This window comes from Haliotis asinina, chromosome 4 (genome assembly GCF_037392515.1).
Source record: "Haliotis asinina isolate JCU_RB_2024 chromosome 4, JCU_Hal_asi_v2, whole genome shotgun sequence".
Taxonomy (NCBI): Eukaryota; Metazoa; Mollusca; class Gastropoda; order Lepetellida; family Haliotidae; genus Haliotis; species Haliotis asinina.
Genome location: NC_090283.1, coordinates 5,794,793 through 5,813,822, shown reverse-complemented (window position 1 = coordinate 5,813,822; position 19,030 = coordinate 5,794,793). Strand labels below are relative to the sequence as shown.

The 19,030-nt window shown below is 42.2% G+C and overlaps 1 protein-coding gene across 1 annotated transcript in view; it reads right to left on the bottom strand.

The window, feature by feature from the left end:
* Positions 1 to 310: 310 nt before the first annotated feature.
* LOC137281219 (low-density lipoprotein receptor-related protein 4-like) overlaps positions 311 to 19,030 on the bottom strand; it is a 35,096-nt gene continuing 16,376 nt past the window's right edge. The window contains exons 5-20 of the mRNA XM_067812343.1: positions 17,931 to 18,041; positions 16,853 to 17,110; positions 15,900 to 16,053; positions 10,347 to 10,481; positions 9,876 to 9,987; positions 8,121 to 8,283; positions 7,391 to 7,510; positions 6,771 to 7,001; positions 6,179 to 6,356; positions 5,808 to 5,926; positions 5,100 to 5,256; positions 4,793 to 4,905; positions 4,099 to 4,224; positions 3,510 to 3,683; positions 2,611 to 2,719; positions 311 to 2,303 (exon numbers count right to left, since the gene is read on the bottom strand). Coding sequence (XP_067668444.1) covers positions 1,802 to 2,303; positions 2,611 to 2,719; positions 3,510 to 3,683; positions 4,099 to 4,224; positions 4,793 to 4,905; positions 5,100 to 5,256; positions 5,808 to 5,926; positions 6,179 to 6,356; positions 6,771 to 7,001; positions 7,391 to 7,510; positions 8,121 to 8,283; positions 9,876 to 9,987; positions 10,347 to 10,481; positions 15,900 to 16,053; positions 16,853 to 17,110; positions 17,931 to 18,041 — 2,762 coding nt within the window. The 3' untranslated portion in view covers positions 311 to 1,801. The remainder of the gene's footprint in view (positions 2,304 to 2,610; positions 2,720 to 3,509; positions 3,684 to 4,098; positions 4,225 to 4,792; positions 4,906 to 5,099; positions 5,257 to 5,807; positions 5,927 to 6,178; positions 6,357 to 6,770; positions 7,002 to 7,390; positions 7,511 to 8,120; positions 8,284 to 9,875; positions 9,988 to 10,346; positions 10,482 to 15,899; positions 16,054 to 16,852; positions 17,111 to 17,930; positions 18,042 to 19,030) is intronic.

The window sequence follows — 19,030 nt, the reverse complement described above, 5'->3', positions numbered from 1 at the left end:
CATACACATAATGGAAGCCATCTCGAGGTCTGTGGGTCCGATACAAACATGTTAGACAGTCACACTGACAAGGACAGAGTTACCTACTAGAGCTGTGTTTCCAGTTTGTGTACATCACTGTTCCAGTATCCACAATGTTCATCAGTGAAAGAAATTCGACAGAAACAAGTCACCTTCTGTTTTTACCCATTGTATGTTATGTGCTCTTGGCGTTCGCAGTTCCGTGAGCTATCAAGGCATGTAGCTGCACAATAGAATGTGTACATGAAATAGAGTAATGGATGTTTCTGAAATATATTGGAACAGAATCTTTCTTGAAAAGTGTTTTATTATACACTCTGCATTTGAATGGTACAGCTTCAACATTCAGCTAAAAGGTTTGGTTGAAAGGTTTGGTTGAAAGGTTGATTGGCGTAAGTGGCAATAGCTTCTTCCATTCACATGAACAAGTAATCCGCATCAAGCAGCTGATTACATATCACAGATCAGAGTCTATTTACAAACATATGTACACTACACGGTTTAATCGTAGTAGTTATCAGTCGTGGGACTTCGTACACTACATTAGATGAGATTCGTACATACCGACACTATATGGATGATAGAGGCTCTGAATGATGGTTTAGTTATCAAAGTGTGAAAGGTCAGGGAAAGGTCTGAGAAGCAAGGAAGCCCATGTCTTGTATCCACGACCGTGATACTGCCGGAATTTGGTTAGAAGCGGCGTAAAATACAACTCACTCCGGATGTGACTTAGGTATTGTCACTGCCATGTCATGTTGTAACGGACCCGTTAATGTAGTATTAGTAGCGATACAAAACCACAAAAGCACGTGTTCCGCAGTTGTAAAATAATGATGACGTGTACATGTATCAATACATGGAAGACGCTCCCCTCTCATCTTGTCCAGCCGTGCAAGCAGGATGCTGTGTCCACAGGAAAATATTATGTTACAGTGTGACCAGAGTAGAGTGTACCGCCATCTGATTCGGTAATGGACGCAGGATATTCCCTTGGGGAGGTATTATATTTATCATGATAACTGTCAGCTTAATACAAGTTGCACGTTACCGAAAAATGAGAAAATATGATGCGTTTTCATCTCTAAAGTTCCTCAGAAAACTCTCATATATTCCCATTCTTCATTCCACTGATGTGGACATCGTCAGCAGAAGCTAGTACCCGATCTCCACGTGCAGACCATCTGTGGTAGATACGTCCTTGTGATTAATGTTTGTTATGGATTACGTAACATATTACGTGACATTGTATTAGTAACATTAACACTGCCGTTTAAAACATATACACATTTGCTTGTCGCTGACGAAACACACACTGTCATTTAAGAACACAATATTCGGTTTGATGTTTGCTTACATTAAATATTCGTTCGATATTATCACATTTTGTTTTGTGTTCACAGTGTTCACAGAGTGTTCACAAAAACTTAGCAACTTTGTGAAAAGATTCGTGGTACATGAACGTAGTGATAAACACAAAATTACCAGTCCAAGTACCAAATTACCGGCTTCAAGACGATCGGGTTAACTAACCACCAAACAGTGTTTACACTGGGTGACCTAACGCTGAACACTATGTGTTGGAAACGACGCGGTCGACAAAATGACGGTAAAGTCAGATTCTGAACACTGGAGATAGTGTGCGACCTGAGTCTATCTTTGCTCCGCGTTCGCTGAGCCATACACCAAATATCGCCACACATATTATACAGGTGCGCATTTGCAATTGTCAGATCTGTTAATTAGGTTTATAGGTTATCTCCATGACAACGGGAGCGGTCTAAGCCTTTGGTCCCGTTTCCTGGTAATTGGTTAGGTCAAGGTACGAGCCTGCCTCGGATCGGGGTGTGTCGTAGTCGGGGATAGGGGACTCGTTGTTCATCATTCGTCTTCTTGTGTTTGGAGTGAAACTGGACGCGGGACGTGGGACAGGGACAGGTAGACGGTTGCTCGTACCATACATAGGGTTCGCGATCTCAGAGCCTTCAGCAAAGTTTTTCTTTTGAGAACTGGATCCGTATATAGGGTTCGCGGTCACAGAGCCTCCAGCAAAGTTTTTCTTTTGAGAATTCAATTCGTATATAGGGTTCGCGGTCTCAGAGCCTCCAGCAAAGTTTCTCCTTTGAGCATTAGGGCTGATTTTGCGAAAGGAAATGTATCTGTCCACTGTATCGTCGGAAGAACCAATCTCTTCATACACCTCCTCTGGCTTTGTCACTGTTATGATTGGCTCGGTGGACCACGTGGCTGAGAGACCCGGATGTCGTTTGCCAGCTCCTCGCCTTGGAACAGAAGAACAAGGACGGTTTTAACAACAAAACTTCCTCAAGATGGGGTTCAGCCATACTCACAATACTCACATACATATGATAATCTGTTTCGTCAAAACATGTACACCGTTTAATACCCCGAGCCTCCTGCCACAAACACTAAAGTGATCGTAAGTCACTAAGGTAACCTTAGTGCAATGGTAAAGATGGGAGTTAAGGTTAACCTTAGTAAAGATTGATTCCTGAAAGGAGACCCAGACTGATAGATGTTGAAGAAATCAAGGTTGATCGGGGTGTGATTTTCAGACGAATGTCCTACCTTCTGAGGTATATGATAACGGCAATGATGATGATGACAGCAGTCACTGTTGCAACACACCCGCCGATGACAGCACCTATGTTTGTAGACGTAGGCTGCACCACTAACTCTACAAAGACATTCAACTTGCTCAGTTCCACAAGCAGATTCACTTCTTCGAATTCGGGTCGTTAAGCAAATTCTATTCCATTTTCAAATGGGTACGATTAGGTACAGCGATCCTAAATCTTCGCATTGTTTTGACAGTAAAGCACACAAACGTTCCTGCCTAACAAGCCAATCTGTAATTACTAATCACCAATCACCAATAATTGGTGATCGAACATTGTTTTATTTCAGTGTTTCACAATAGGCCTGCAACTGATATGATTTGCAGTGATGTCACCTTACACATACATTCTTGCTAGTGCAGGAATGCCTGATATATTGTATATCATACATATATGGAAATCAAGCTGAACATGTCAAGCTGAGCGACAGTAAGGAAGAGCGATACCGTAAATTCTTTCTAAACTCATTGGGACTGAAGAAATAATCCGGTTTAGACAACGTGCTGTATTGTAGAGCTAGTGATAAATGTACAAGTCACGGTTGTGCCTGAGATTTTATGCCCGTGCTGACAACTTGCCGGATTGGACAGAGGCCGGTTTTTACACCTTCCACTGTAGTTGTCTCTACACAACTGTGACATAACGCGCCTCCGCACAGTCAGTGGTGGCGGGAACTCCCCTTAACATGTGCTGCGGTGGGGGGTAGCTCAATGGTTACAGCGTCCTCTCCTCATACCCATTGGTACATAATGATAAGCTCATTTCTGGTGTCACTTGCCGTGATATTGTTAGAATATTGTTAACAACGGCACAAAACATCACTTAGTAACATCTAGACACCGTTTTTACCTGTACAGAGCAGCTCCCGAGAAATGTTCCACTGTCCACTCGCCGTGCAGGAGATCCGAGAGGGGAATTTAGACCTGTATCCGTCACTACATGAATATCCGCACACCCTGCCGGGGTATGGATTACAGCCTTGTGTCAGCGCTCCATTCGTCATAGATGTAGGGCACACGGTGGCTGTTATAATAAAATGACTCAGCATAATATTGGTTTATTGGTTATGTTTTACCGTTATATATTTCCATATTGGTACCTAAGAGATAGGCAGACGTAACCGGCTTCTTTTCTTCAGAACTTGTTTCCCCTATCAGTTGGGTGTTTACTCAGGATAAGTAAGGTATATATTTTTCCCTGTTATTAACTGGTGTATCACTTGCTTGAGAACAGTGTTAGTACCTAACCTTGATATTCCTTCAGCTTGATATTCCTTCAGCTTTACAACTTCTAAAACGCCTCTCAAGGACCATTATCTCCCACATGAACCTATTTGGAGCCTGTGTGGTAACACAGCTTGTGGTAACGAATGCGTGTGGTGGATGGATTGTTTCACCTATCCTGAGACAAACAAACTGATATCAAGTTTACAACCCACCTCCAACACATGTCTTCCTGTCGTCTTTCAAGTCAGTTCCGTCTGCACATGCGCACACTCTGTCGGAAGTGGTGGGCAGACATAGCGTACTGCAGTCGTTGTTACTGCCTAGACATCTGTTGTTTTCTGAAATGGACACAAGATTTGGCTCACACCATCGCTCCCTTGATGGCCTCTTCACATTGGCTGACTTTTTACTATTTTCCATGTGTGTCTGGGGAGCTTCAAAAGAGGTTGTACTATACAAACTGTATGAATCACACCATGACAACTGCGTGAAGTATAACACGTGTCTGTCCCTTCATGTAGGACTACGTGAAACATTCCAAAGAAATATTGCATGACACGCTTCAAAATATTAGCTGACAAAGAGCTACGATGGTAAAAACCTGTGTGGTGGAAGAAATTCTACTGTTGTCAACTAACTGCTGATTAATGGTAAGTGGTTGAATGTTTGGAACTTGTGGCTAGGATATGGCACCATCTGATATCACGAACGTCGATCTCTGTACAAGTACATGGGGCATGAGGATCAGCAGGGAACCAGCTGACTGGGGGGGGGGGGCCGCCGCACCCCTGTCCCCCTTCTCTGGATCCGCTAATGTGTTAATCGCCTCTTACGCAAACATGGGGTGGTGAGACTACCGCAAACCCTTGCATATCAGACACAAGAGACGAGAGGCTCAATACATACCCAAGCGGTCGTCGTTGTTGTAGTCGTACAGAGAGATGAGATACCCAAACTCTGCAGCATCAGATGCGGGAGACTTTTCAATTCCTGTAGACTTGTGGATAGCCTTTATACTCCTTTCAATGTAAGACAAGGCGATTACTCTATCTATAACTATTCACATATGTTTCATTGTAGGACTGTTGTTAAATCCTTACACATCGAAATTTTAATTAGAATCACAGATATAGCAATTAACATGTTTCCCAATTTGTGAACACACACGTACAGAAGAAACCTGTCCTGTAACTGTCTAATGATAACACCATACCTTCCGGACCTGGCGATGTAGTACAGGTTATCTCCTTTTATCGCTAAGGCCACCGGGAACTCTTGGTTGTTCTTACGCACTTCCTTCTGTGATCGAGTCTGCAGGTTGATGCTGTATATCTTGTCTCCGTCGGAGTCGGCGACGTACAACGTTGTTCCTGAAACACCGGGATTTCATTCACGTCTTCGTGATTAGTTGCATGGATATGAATAGGTTACAAACACTATAGTTACCCTTCAAACTTGACGGTTAAACTGAACAGTTTACTTATTTCAATCTTTGTTCATAAAAATAATGCAGTTATAATGCACTAAATTCCATTCTCTAGGTGAATGGCCATAGCGCTAACAAAAGTCCCCTGCTTTTTTGAAAGTTAGTGATTGGCGCAAGATTAGGCTGTGTTGTAAATTTGGTTAAGCAGGTGGATCTTTAAAGTCCATTTGAAACTGTAGACGTTTTCAGATTGTTCATGTCAACAGGAATTTCGTTGGACAGTGTTACTGCTTTGAAGGAAAGGGTTTCTTTTCCCAAACCATCCAAGATTTGCTTTTGTTACACAGAGGAGAAAGATCTGCTGATTGCTGATGTACAGGCATGGCATCATGTGATATGCCCCAAGTAATAGCTCACAATTGCATCTCCTTCCATGTGAGACCAAGACCCCAGACATGATTTATTGGATGTATTGGGCTAATACAGAACACCTACCGTCCGGGTCGATCTTTAGGTCACTGATTTTTGTGAGGCCTGATAGACTCAGCGTTGATATGCCACTTCCGCTCATATCTGCCATTTTGATTTCAGAACCCTCGGCCCATACAAGCAGTCTACGAACATGAACGACAATCATTCAGTTGCCCTAAGCATATTACAAATTACCAGACGGATTTGTATCTTCAAAACCATACACCAACTCAACAAAGAACATTTCAGGGATAGACGCGATTATTTACAGTCATACGCCAGTTCTGTTCTCATATAGCCGTAGTATCTCGGAGTTCAAATTCACCAAGAGGTTAAATATCAACTCTGTATTTTTATCAGCACTCACTGACTGACTGACTGACTCACTCACTCACCCTGATCTGGGGTACAGAGTTATCGCCCCTGTATTCTCTGTGGTACTTCTCAAAGTCCTGGTCGTGACGCCATCATGTGTAACCACACGTACTGCCCCGCCGCCTTGGGGTGACGACACGGTGTAGAAGATGTTGTTTGTAGAAGGGTCAATCTCCATGTCCTCAACAGTCAGCGTTTCTGAATAGGAATATTCCAAACGTTTGAAGACAAGTAACCTAAATCTTAACATTCTTTGTTAATAGCAACTTGATAGCTAAAACTATCCTCTTCTGCTTAGTACTTTGTCACACATGCCCCTCATACCATTACTAAGAGTTAGCGATGATTTAAATTATTCACAACTGTATTTCAGCTAGGGTGTGTTACTGACACATATTTCCGCCTCAGGTGGATCAAATTCTGTTCTGGACGGCAGATGTTTTCTGCTCATATATCTGTTCCTAGTGATCTAACTGCGAAAGGCATAATACGTATTCAATCTTTCAATGAGTTTCACAGGCAGTCCCTGCTGGGCGACCCCTTCACTGGCCTCCAGACAATAGTGTACAGCTGCTCTGATTCCACACAAGATATACGTTGCTATGAACGTACCGGTACTGATGACAGTGTCTTCCTCTGTCCCGTCCAGATTCGCCTTCTTGATGATGTGTCTAACGGCGTCGTACCACACCACTTTCCCCAGCTTAATGTCGAACGTCACCACACTGGGGTTGTTGTCGTTCAGAATGGGGACGGCATGCACGGTGCCACCAGCCTCGGCCACCTGATGAATCCTCATGGTGGTTTCGTCCAAAACCAAAAAGAAGTCCTTCTGGACAACATCTGCAAACAAAAGGACAAAACCTAACTGGACCTGTTCATGCCTCATAACAGGTGAAAACTACCTTTGACTTACTTCTTCATAAATATCCTTCTTGTTTATACTGTACTGAAAATTCTCGTTAATCCTGCTTGAACAATAATTCGGTAGGATCTTGTCCGATTGTTAAAAAGATAATCATTTAATCCTCAAGAATGAGATACACAGTTACTAGTGTTATAGTCCAGTATTTTGGAACTCCCCTTATTTATTGATATATATTCTAAACAATCTGTGACTGATCCCGCCCCATCTAGCATCAAAAATATTCAAATTGTACCAAAATGATCTGGTTTGTGTAACACGTAGGTACAATGTGACATAGTCTACGATGGCATGTCTAGTCACATACATGAGCGGCACGTCTTCTGATCCGACTGTAACCTGTAGCCGAAGTTACAGTAACATTTGAAGGTGTCCTCCACAGGGAGGCAGAGCTGATCACAGCCGCCGTTGTCTGCGTCGCAGGGATCTGCAACATTACATACGGCGGTTACATTACAACAATACAACGGATGACTCGGATCCTGATTACAACGACGAAATAGCAATTCGTTAAGCAGTTGATAAAAGCTGTCGTTAGCATGAAAATAGTTACAGATATTTAGAGACGGTTAATTCAACATTACGTAATGTAAGGCTTGTCGAACAGAAAGAATCCGTTGCTGATTGCACTGTATGTTATGTTGAACAATTTGTAAGGAAACAGTTTATATCGTGATGCTATGTTCTGTCCTATGGATGCTGGTCACAGTTTCGCCTATAAGTACTTCTGATTCTCCTAAGAGATCCAGTCTCGATTCCTTATATGGTGACAATGCGTGAAACCTACTTCTGGTGGCCCGATAAACACAGAGTTCGTAGCTTTACCACATCCACAAGTCTTGGAGTTACGAATCTAGTAAGTCTATGGTAACAGAACCCTGACAGTCGTAGGACCATGGACGTTCAGCGACCTCGGCTAACACATTCAATGCAAGGTCACATTCAAGATGATATCTGGATAATATCTCCATGACGTTCACGTCAACGTTACACGTGAAGACAGCGAATGTAGAGATATGGAAGGACAGCAGGCTTACTTATTACGGCAGGATTGTCGTCGGTGTCGTAGGCCACAATATCCGTCACGTATTTCATATCGGGCACGCTGAAAGGCGCTCGGGCCTCCAGATCATCCCCATTGATAACCGACACAATTATCTTCACTTCCTTGGGATGGATGGCCGCCCACAGGAGGTAGTCCTGCATACAACGCAAACGTTACATATTAGATCACGTAACACACAAGGTCACGTGTCACACAAGGTCACGTTACACACACAAGGTCAGGTAAAAAACAAGGTCACGCAAAACACAAGGTCATCTAACTCACATGGTCATGTAACACACAAGGGACACACAAGGTTATATATAGGTCACATAACAGGTAACACGCAGTCTCATGTAACACAGAGGGTCATGCAACTCAAGGTCACATAACTCACAATGTCAAGTCACACTCGAGGTGTTGTAACACACACGGTCAAGTAACACACAAGGTCACATAACACACAATGTCAAGTAACACACGGGGCCATGTAACATAAGGACATGTAACACAAACGGTCCTGTAACACACGTTCACGTAACAAACAATGTCACGTAACACAAGGGCATGTAACACAAAAGAGAAGGAACACACAAGATACACACCAGGTCACGTAACAGACAAGTTCACGAAACTGATGGACACGTAATACACAGGGTCGTGTAACACAAAGTCAAGTAACACACTAGTTCAAGGAACACGCAAGGTCATATAACACAAGAACATGTAACACACAAGTCATGTAACATACACGATCAGGTAGCACAATATCATTTAACACAAGGACAAGTAACACACAAGGTCATGTAACACACAAGGCCATGTAACACGCAAAGTCACATAATACACAACGTCAAGTAACACACAATATCATGTAACACTAGGACATGTAACGCACAAGGTCGTGTAAGATACAAAGTCATGTAACACAAAGTCAAGTAACACACAGGAACACACAGTAACACACACGTAGCACAGAAGGTCATGAAACTCTAGCTAATGTAACTCACAAAGTAAAGTAAGACACGACATGATGTAACTCACATTGTCACATAACACACAAGGTCAAGAAACACACAAGGACATATAACATGCCGGGCCATGTAACACAAGGACACGTAACACACAAGTTCAAGGAACACACAGGGTCATGTAACGCACGAGGTCATGTAACACAAGGTCATGTAACTCACAAGGACATGTAACACACAAGGTCACGTAACACACATTGTCATGCAAACCCACAAGGTCATATAACTAACAAGGTCATGCAATACAGCATCACAGAGATCTCGTACTCGATAGGGGGTAATTTGTTTATTAACAAGGTCTTCACACAAATTGCATTCAAATGTGTTGAATTTCATTTCACATCAATTTATATGACAATGTATGATCAGTTGTCATTATCTTTCATTAGTAAAGCAACTGTTTGGTTCTAATTACCCTGTTTTAAATTACATGTGAGGAATAAAGGAAAATAATCAAGTCAAGTTTTCATTAAAAACAAATGTGAAAAGTTTGTGTAAAAAGTATGTTGGTTTCTTCACTTTGAAGTTGCAAACAATTAGCGAATCGAACGAAGTAGTATTCTGTTATTATCAAATGATACAGTTTAGAAGCACAATTCCTAAGCAACAACGCTTTCTGAGTTGCCCTTCGTTCATATGAAGAGGTTGCATGAAGATAGTAACTTAACTTGTACCTTCAATGGTGGGATATTCAGGTAGTACTGTCAGAGACTTACCTTGAACACCGCCACCCCGGTGTACTGTTGTATAGTGTTTGACGGATATGTCCGCTTCCCGCTCCCGTCTGCACTGATTGTCCCCACCTGGCCGGACTCTGTCCAGTACAGTCTAGAGGAACACAGAGTTGACCATCAGAACAGCGGAGAGAAACAGATAGTGTCATAGTAACACGTGTGAAGGCCTGCCTGCTAAGTTGTTAGAAGGCGACTTTTGACAGGTTTGACAATAGTTTTGCGATAGTATTTTCGGCCGTGTGCGCATGTGTGGGTTACGCTGCGTTTAGTTTTATTCCAACACTACTTCAGAGGATACCACAAATATGTTCACCATTTGCCAGTTCAAACTCGTGTTGCCGGCGTGAAGAGCAAACGTTTAAACAGCAGACTGCCTAATCCCCACCGATAAACTAAAGTGTAATACACAAAAGAGAACGTTTTAAGATCTGCTCTCCACCCCGATGAACGAACCTGTTCATATGACGGTCAAACGTAATCCTGACTGGCTGCTTGCGGAGGTCCCCGACCATCTCGGATGGCACACCTCCGTTCACGTCTCCTTTCATTATCCGGCCGGGAACAGAGGAGGAAATCCAGTAGAGAATGCTGAAACAAAACATGCCTATGGACAAGACTTCATCAAAAAGTCGGAGACAGCTATTTACTGCTAGGAGCTGGTGCTGGCTCAAATCATTCTGATGGACATGAGACAAGACTTCATCAAACAGTCGTAGATGGTATCAACTACTAGGACCTTGTGCTGGCACAAATCATTCTGATGGACATGAGACAAGACTTCATCAAACAGTCGTAGATGGTATCAACTACTAGGACCTTGTGCTGGCTCAAATCATTCTGATGGACATGAGACAAGACTTCATCAAACAGTCGTAGATGGTATCAACTACTAGGACCTTGTGCTGGCTCAAATCATTCTGATGAACATAAGACAAGACTTCATCAAACAGTCGTAGATGGTATCAACTACTAGGACCTTGTGCTGGCACAAATCATTCTGATGAACATAAGACAAGACTTCATCAAACAGTCGTAGATGGTATCAACTACTAGGACCTTGTGCTGGCTCAAATCATTCTGATGGACATGAGACAAGACTTCATCAAACAGTCGTAGATGGTATCAACTACTAGGACCTTGTGCTGGCTCAAATCATTCTGATGGACATGAGACAAGACTTCATCAAACAGTCGTAGATGGTATCAACTACTAGGACCTTGTGCTGGCACAAATCATTCTGATGGACATGAGACAAGACTTCATCAAACAGTCGTAGATGGTATCAACTACTAGGACCTTGTGCTGGCTCAAATCATTCTGATGGACATGAGACAAGACTTCATCAAACAGTCGTAGATGGTATCAACTACTAGGACCTTATGCTGGCTCAAATCATTCTGATGGACATGAGACAAGACTTCATCAAACATTCGTAGATGGTATCAACTACTAGGACCTTGTGCTGGCTCAAATCATTCTGATGGACATGAGACAAGACTTCATCAAACAGTCGTAGATGGTATCAACTACTAGGACCTTGTGCTGGCTCAAATCATTCTGATGAACATAAGACAAGACTTCATCAAACAGTCGTAGATGGTATCAACTACTAGGACCTTGTGCTGGCTCAAATCAATCTGATGAACATAAGACAAGACTTCATCAAACAGTCGTAGATGGTATCAACTACTAGGACCTTGTGCTGGCTCAAATCATTCTGATGGACATGAGACAAGACTTCATCAAACAGTCGTAGATGGTATCAACTACTAGGACCTTGTGCTGGCACAAATCATTCTGATGGACATGAGACAAGACTTCATCAAACAGTCGTAGATGGTATCAACTACTAGGACCTTGTGCTGGCTCAAATCATTCTGATGGACATGAGACAAGACTTCATCAAACAGTCGTAGATGGTATCAACTACTAGGACCTTATGCTGGCTCAAATCATTCTGATGGACATGAGACAAGACTTCATCAAACAGTCGTAGATGGTATCAACTACTAGGACCTTGTGCTGGCTCAAATCATTCTGATGGACATGAGACAAGACTTCATCAAACAGTCGTAGATGGTATCAACTACTAGGACCTTGTGCTGGCTCAAATCATTCTGATGAACATAAGACAAGACTTCATCAAACAGTCGTAGATGGTATCAACTACTAGGACCTTGTGCTGGCTCAAATCATTCTGATGAACATAAGACAAGACTTCATCAAACAGTCGTAGATGGTATCAACTACTAGGACCTTGTGCTGGCTCAAATCATTCTGATGGACATGAGACAAGACTTCATCAAACAGTCGTAGATGGTATCAACTACTAGGACCTTGTGCTGGCACAAATCATTCTGATGGACATGAGACAAGACTTCATCAAACAGTCGTAGATGGTATCAACTATTAGGACCTTGTGCTGGCTCAAATCATTCTGATGAACATAAGACAAGACTTCATCAAACAGTCGTAGATGGTATCAACTACTAGGACCTTGTGCTGGCACAAATCATTCTGATGGACATGAGACAAGACTTCATCAAACAGTCGTAGATGGTATCAACTACTAGGACCTTGTGCTGGCTCAAATCATTCTGATGGACATGAGACAAGACTTCATCAAACAGTCGTAGATGGTATCAACTACTAGGACCTTGTGCTGGCACAAATCATTCTGATGGACATGAGACAAGACTTCATCAAACAGTCGTAGATGGTATCAACTACTAGGACCTTGTGCTGGCTCAAATCATTCTGATGGACATGAGACAAGACTTCATCAAACAGTCGTAGATGGTATCAACTACTAGGACCTTATGCTGGCTCAAATCATTCTGATGGACATGAGACAAGACTTCATCAAACAGTCGTAGATGGTATCAACTACTAGGACCTTGTGCTGGCTCAAATCATTCTGATGGACATGAGACAAGACTTCATCAAACAGTCGTAGATGGTATCAACTACTAGGACCTTGTGCTGGCTCAAATCATTCTGATGAACATAAGACAAGACTTCATCAAACAGTCGTAGATGGTATCAACTACTAGGACCTTGTGCTGGCTCAAATCATTCTGATGAACATAAGACAAGACTTCATCAAACAGTCGTAGATGGTATCAACTACTAGGACCTTGTGCTGGCTCAAATCATTCTGATGGACATGAGACAAGACTTCATCAAACAGTCGTAGATGGTATCAACTACTAGGACCTTGTGCTGGCACAAATCATTCTGATGGACATGAGACAAGACTTCATCAAACAGTCGTAGATGGTATCAACTATTAGGACCTTGTGCTGGCTCAAATCATTCTGATGAACATAAGACAAGACTTCATCAAACAGTCGTAGATGGTATCAACTACTAGGACCTTGTGCTGGCACAAATCATTCTGATGGACATGAGACAAGACTTCATCAAACAGTCGTAGATGGTATCAACTACTAGGACCTTGTGCTGGCTCAAATCATTCTGATGGACATGAGACAAGACTTCATCAAACAGTCGTAGATGGTATCAACTACTAGGACCTTGTGCTGGCACAAATCATTCTGATGGACATGAGACAAGACTTCATCAAACAGTCGTAGATGGTATCAACTATTAGGACCTTGTGCTGGCTCAAATCATTCTGATGGACATGAGACAAGACTTCATCAAACAGTCGTAGATGGTATCAACTACTAGGACCTTGTGCTGGCTCAAATCATTCTGATGAACATAAGACAAGACGTCATCAAACAGTCGTAGATGGTATCAACTACTAGGACCTTGTGCTGGCTCAAATCATTCTGATGAACATAAGACAAGACTTCATCAAACAGTCGTAGATGGTATCAACTACTAGGACCTTGCGCTGGCTCAAATCATTCTGATGGACATGAGACAAGACTTCATCAAACAGTCGTAGATGGTATCAACTACTAGGACCTTGTGCTGGCACAAATCATTCTGATGGACATGAGACAAGACTTCATCAAACAGTCGTAGATGGTATCAACTACTAGGACCTTGTGCTGGCTCAAATCAATCTGATGAACATAAGACAAGACTTCATCAAACAGTCGTAGATGGTATCAACTACTAGGACCTTGTGCTGGCTCAAATCATTCTGATGGACATGAGACAAGACTTCATCAAACAGTCGTAGATGGTATCAACTACTAGGACCTTGTGCTGGCTCAAATCATTCTGATGGACATGAGACAAGACTTCATCAAACAGTCGTAGATGGTATCAACTACTAGGACCTTGTGCTGGCTCAAATCATTCTGATGGACATGAGACAAGACTTCATCAAACAGTCGTAGATGGTATCAACTACTAGGACCTTGTGCTGGCTCAAATCATTCTGATGGACATGAGACAAGACTTCATCAAACAGTCGTAGATGGTATCAACTACTAGGACCTTGTGCTGGCACAAATCATTCTGATGGACATGAGACAAGACTTCATCAAACAGTCGTAGATGGTATCAACTACTAGGACCTTGTGCTGGCACAAATCATTCTGATGGACATGAGACAAGACTTCATCAAACAGTCGTAGATGGTATCAACTACTAGGACCTTGTGCTGGCTCAAATCATTCTGATGAACATGAGACAAGACTTCATCAAACAGTCGTAGATGGTATCAACTACTAGGACCTTGTGCTGGCTCAAATCATTCTGATGGACATGAGACAAGACTTCATCAAACAGTCGTAGATGGTATCAACTACTAGGACCTTGTGCTGGCACAAATCATTCTGATGGACATGAGACAAGACTTCATCAAACAGTCGTAGATGGTATCAACTACTAGGACCTTGTGCTGGCTCAAATCATTCTGATGGACATGAGACAAGACTTCATCAAACAGTCGTAGATGGTATCAACTACTAGGACCTTGTGCTGGCTCAAATCATTCTGATGAACATAAGACAAGACTTCATCAAACAGTCGTAGATGGTATCAACTACTAGGACCTTGTGCTGGCACAAATCATTCTGATGGACATGAGACAAGACTTCATCAAACAGTCGTAGATGGTATCAACTACTAGGACCTTGTGCTGGCTCAAATCATTCTGATGGACATGAGACAAGACTTCATCAAACAGTCGTAGATGGTATCAACTACTAGGACCTTGTGCTGGCTCAAATCATTCTGATGGACATGAGACAAGACTTCATCAAACAGTCGTAGATGGTATCAACTACTAGGACCTTGTGCTGGCTCAAATCATTCCGATGGACATGAGACAAGACTTCATCAAACAGTCGTAGATGGTATCAACTACTAGGACCTTGTGCTGGCACAAATCATTCTGATGGACATGAGACAAGACTTCATCAAACAGTCGTAGATGGTATCAACTACTAGGACCTTGTGCTGGCTCAAATCATTCTGATGGACATGAGACAAGACTTCATCAAACAGTCGTAGATGGTATCAACTACTAGGACCTTGTGCTGGCTCAAATCATTCTGATGAACATAAGACAAGACTTCATCAAACAGTCGTAGATGGTATCAACTACTAGGACCTTGTGCTGGCACAAATCATTCTGATGGACATGAGACAAGACTTCATCAAACAGTCGTAGATGGTATCAACTACTAGGACCTTGTGCTGGCACAAATCATTCTGATGGACATGAGACAAGACTTCATCAAACAGTCGTAGATGGTATCAACTACTAGGACCTTGTGCTGGCTTAAATCATTCTGATGGACATGAGACAAGACTTCATCAAACAGTCGTAGATGGTATCAACTACTAGGACCTTGTGCTGGCACAAATCATTCTGATGAACACGAACCCTTCATCAAGCATTGATCCACTATAAAATGCTGACTCAAACAAGCTGAGTTAACTATTATCTGTGTGGCCAAGACACGGCAGAACATGCATGGAGGACATTTTTTATGACTTCTGACATGGCCTCTGCCAGACTCTAGAGTTTGCTGCAACGAAAGGGCGTCAATCTGAAACCTCAGAGGCAGTTTTACCTACCGTTCTTTAGAGTTGAGTGCGATATCTGCAGGTGAGACCAATCCTTGAAATAACGTCCTTGGCCTTAAGTTGGCAGTTGTGCTAATGGCCATAAGGGTGCCTTCGCTCCGTTCCGACCAAATGACAGTGTTCGTAGCGTAGTCCAGCACTAAACCTGATGGTGATATAATTCTTCATATACTCTTACAGATAAGAAGAGGAGCCTGAACTTTCAATTTGGAAAGGAAGTACAACTAAATAAACACTGTCTTTAAGACATACATCTTATGACAGCACCACCACTTGTTTTTATCGCCACTCCTAAACAAAAAAAACATGGGATATACGTGCATGGGGTATTGATTCTTGATTTTTGACAGCTTTCAAGAAGGTTGATACACCACTGTACAACAACTAATTTTTTGCAATCATCTTGCATCACAGGGTTGTTTATATTTGTTTCTAGTGGGGTTTTTGTTTGTTTGTTTTTGTTTGTTTTAAAATCGTACATATGAAAGATATACCAGTCACCTTTCAAGAGCGATTACTGTACAAACAACTATAGTCATAAGAAAGTGCAAGTTGTGATGTGCTCTCAAACATTCATTATTACCTGTGTGTAAAGACAAAAAGAAACATAATACAAAATGCTGTTTTAAGAGAATATATCATCTCTTAATGAAAACACTAAAATAAAATATATATTTTTCCTGACTAAATGTCATTTTATATTCGTATTAGACACAGCCTCCTTCGATAGTTGCCCTTTCCCCTTACAATAACAAGTAAATACCTAATTCAGAGAACATCTGACTGTTCTTGTAAACAAAGAATTATGAATCTCATCATGATTCCAGGAAAACCTGACCTCTTTACTCATGGCTTCATCGGCGTGCCAGGGCTAGAAGACATGGCCAGCATATCATCTTGCAGGATGAACACATTAAATTTTACACATCTAGGCGATTCGTTACCTGTGACCTCATTGGTAGTTGTTGTGACTATGGAAACCGATCCACCAATGATCTTTTTCATAACAGAGTTTCCCGAGGAATAGTAAATTGCAGACGATTGGACATCTGGAGCAATGGAGGTTATGTTGGCGCCGGAAGCAAAACACGTGACCTCCGCCTCAACGTACGGATGGCTGTTGATGGTGGTGACGGGGATGGAGCAGATGTCGCTGTGGTTGGAGTAGATGATGCCCTTCCACAGTTCCGTGGATGTAGTTGCTGCAAGAACATATATACCGGATAAATATGAAATGTTTTGCAGAATGCCGTCAGCCGTCTACTACACGATCCTTCAAAATATTCAGTCAAATAGTTTCCCTGTGAAAATCTCATCAACAACGTGTTCTTGTCGTAGTCATAAGTGGCGACTTGCTGGATCGGCGGATCGTCTTCGCAACGTCTCATGATGCATGTCATTATAACCTAATTACGTCAATCAGCTGGCTGCTAGGCTATCAAGAACTCCTATGTCACGCATATTTTGGGGAGTTGGAGTAACTAGAAACCTGCAGTTTGATACTGTAATGTTATTGCACCATTTGTACCATATGTTGAAATACCTGACACTAAGAATGCAATCTGCTATATATATCAGTTTACACGCCAGTGAACTAGAGGTGGTTATTGTGAATTGCTCACTCGTGGTTCGGTAAACCTCTCACGACCCATCTCAACCCCGCCAGCTTCAGAACCCACCCCATTCCGCCACGCCACGCTCAGTCACACCCTAATCAACCACGCCACCTCATGCCCGGCAGCACCACGACCAATTCCCACAGTGATTTGCTTACCCGTAGTTTTGCGCACCTCGCAGCATCCCAACCCATCCCAATCCAACCCACCTTATCCCTCTACGCCGAACCCAACTCAGTCCGGCAACCCCGCAGCACCAGAACATACACATCCACAAGGCCACTATGCAGCACCCTACACAGCACTGCATCCTCCCATCACCCCACCCAACTCCACTCAGGCACCCGGCCACACCCACAGCTGAAAGAGTTTTCAAACCTCTTCAGGTTTTAGAGATAAACCTGACCTGTGCACGTCTTCTGATCTGCGGCTAGAGTGAAGCCCCCTTCACAGAGACAGATGGCGCCACTCGGTTCATCAACGCAGATGTGGCTGCATCCTCGACTGTCACAGGCGCCTGTAACACAGAGAGTCATTGATTTGGATGAATGACACTTGCTACGCCGAACTGAATACTAGCTGTGTCATGTCACGACCAACACAGCCAAGGATGACTTCCCATGTATGTGACTAAGGCGGGGTAGCTGTTTAAGCACCAGCGACAATTACAGTCTTCATATGTGGCAATGTCATCACAAGTCACCTTCCGCAGTGATGTTGCAGTTCAAGCAAATAAGGCCTAATCCCTCATGTAACTAATATCATAAACTGATTTTCCATCACAAAATCGACTTTATGATATCAAAATTATTTCAATCAGATATTTTATGATATCATTAAATGAATATGGGATATTACCTTTATTTTGCATTGTGCAAAGTCATATTTCAAAGATGGCGTTTGTCATATTGCAAAGTTAGACTATTTAAGATCAGAAATTCGTTCATAATTATCTTACGGTACAGTTGATCTTTATAACCCGTTTCTTGATATCTTTAAGTCACTTGCAATAATAGCCATGTGAAATCAAATACTCCTTTGCAAATGTTCATCACTTTGTTTATCCTTAGTGTGTGTTATGTCAACCAAATGTCGTATTTGGCTTACAAAAAGGTACAATTACATGGAATATATTATAAGACACTCTGAGACGAAATTCATAAAAATATATGGAAAGTTGTCTAAAATGTGTGAGAGAGATAAGAGACAAAATTGTTTACTGGTTGCTTATCATTTGTGGCTTGTTTGAAAAACGTATTTATCACAAAATCCATTTGTAGATAGTAAATAATAAAATCATACAGAATTTGTGAGATCTAAAACTAATTTCAAAACTATTTAAATGGCGTTCATGATACCATTAAATGAATCCTAAGCGTTGTTTAAAAGGCAATAAATAGTAAGGCCTGGATCAGGACGTGCTGTTACTTTCAACAACATAAATGTCGGAACAAGTAAGGCATCATTAAGTATCTTTTTCAGTACGAAAAAAAACCCCCAAAAAAC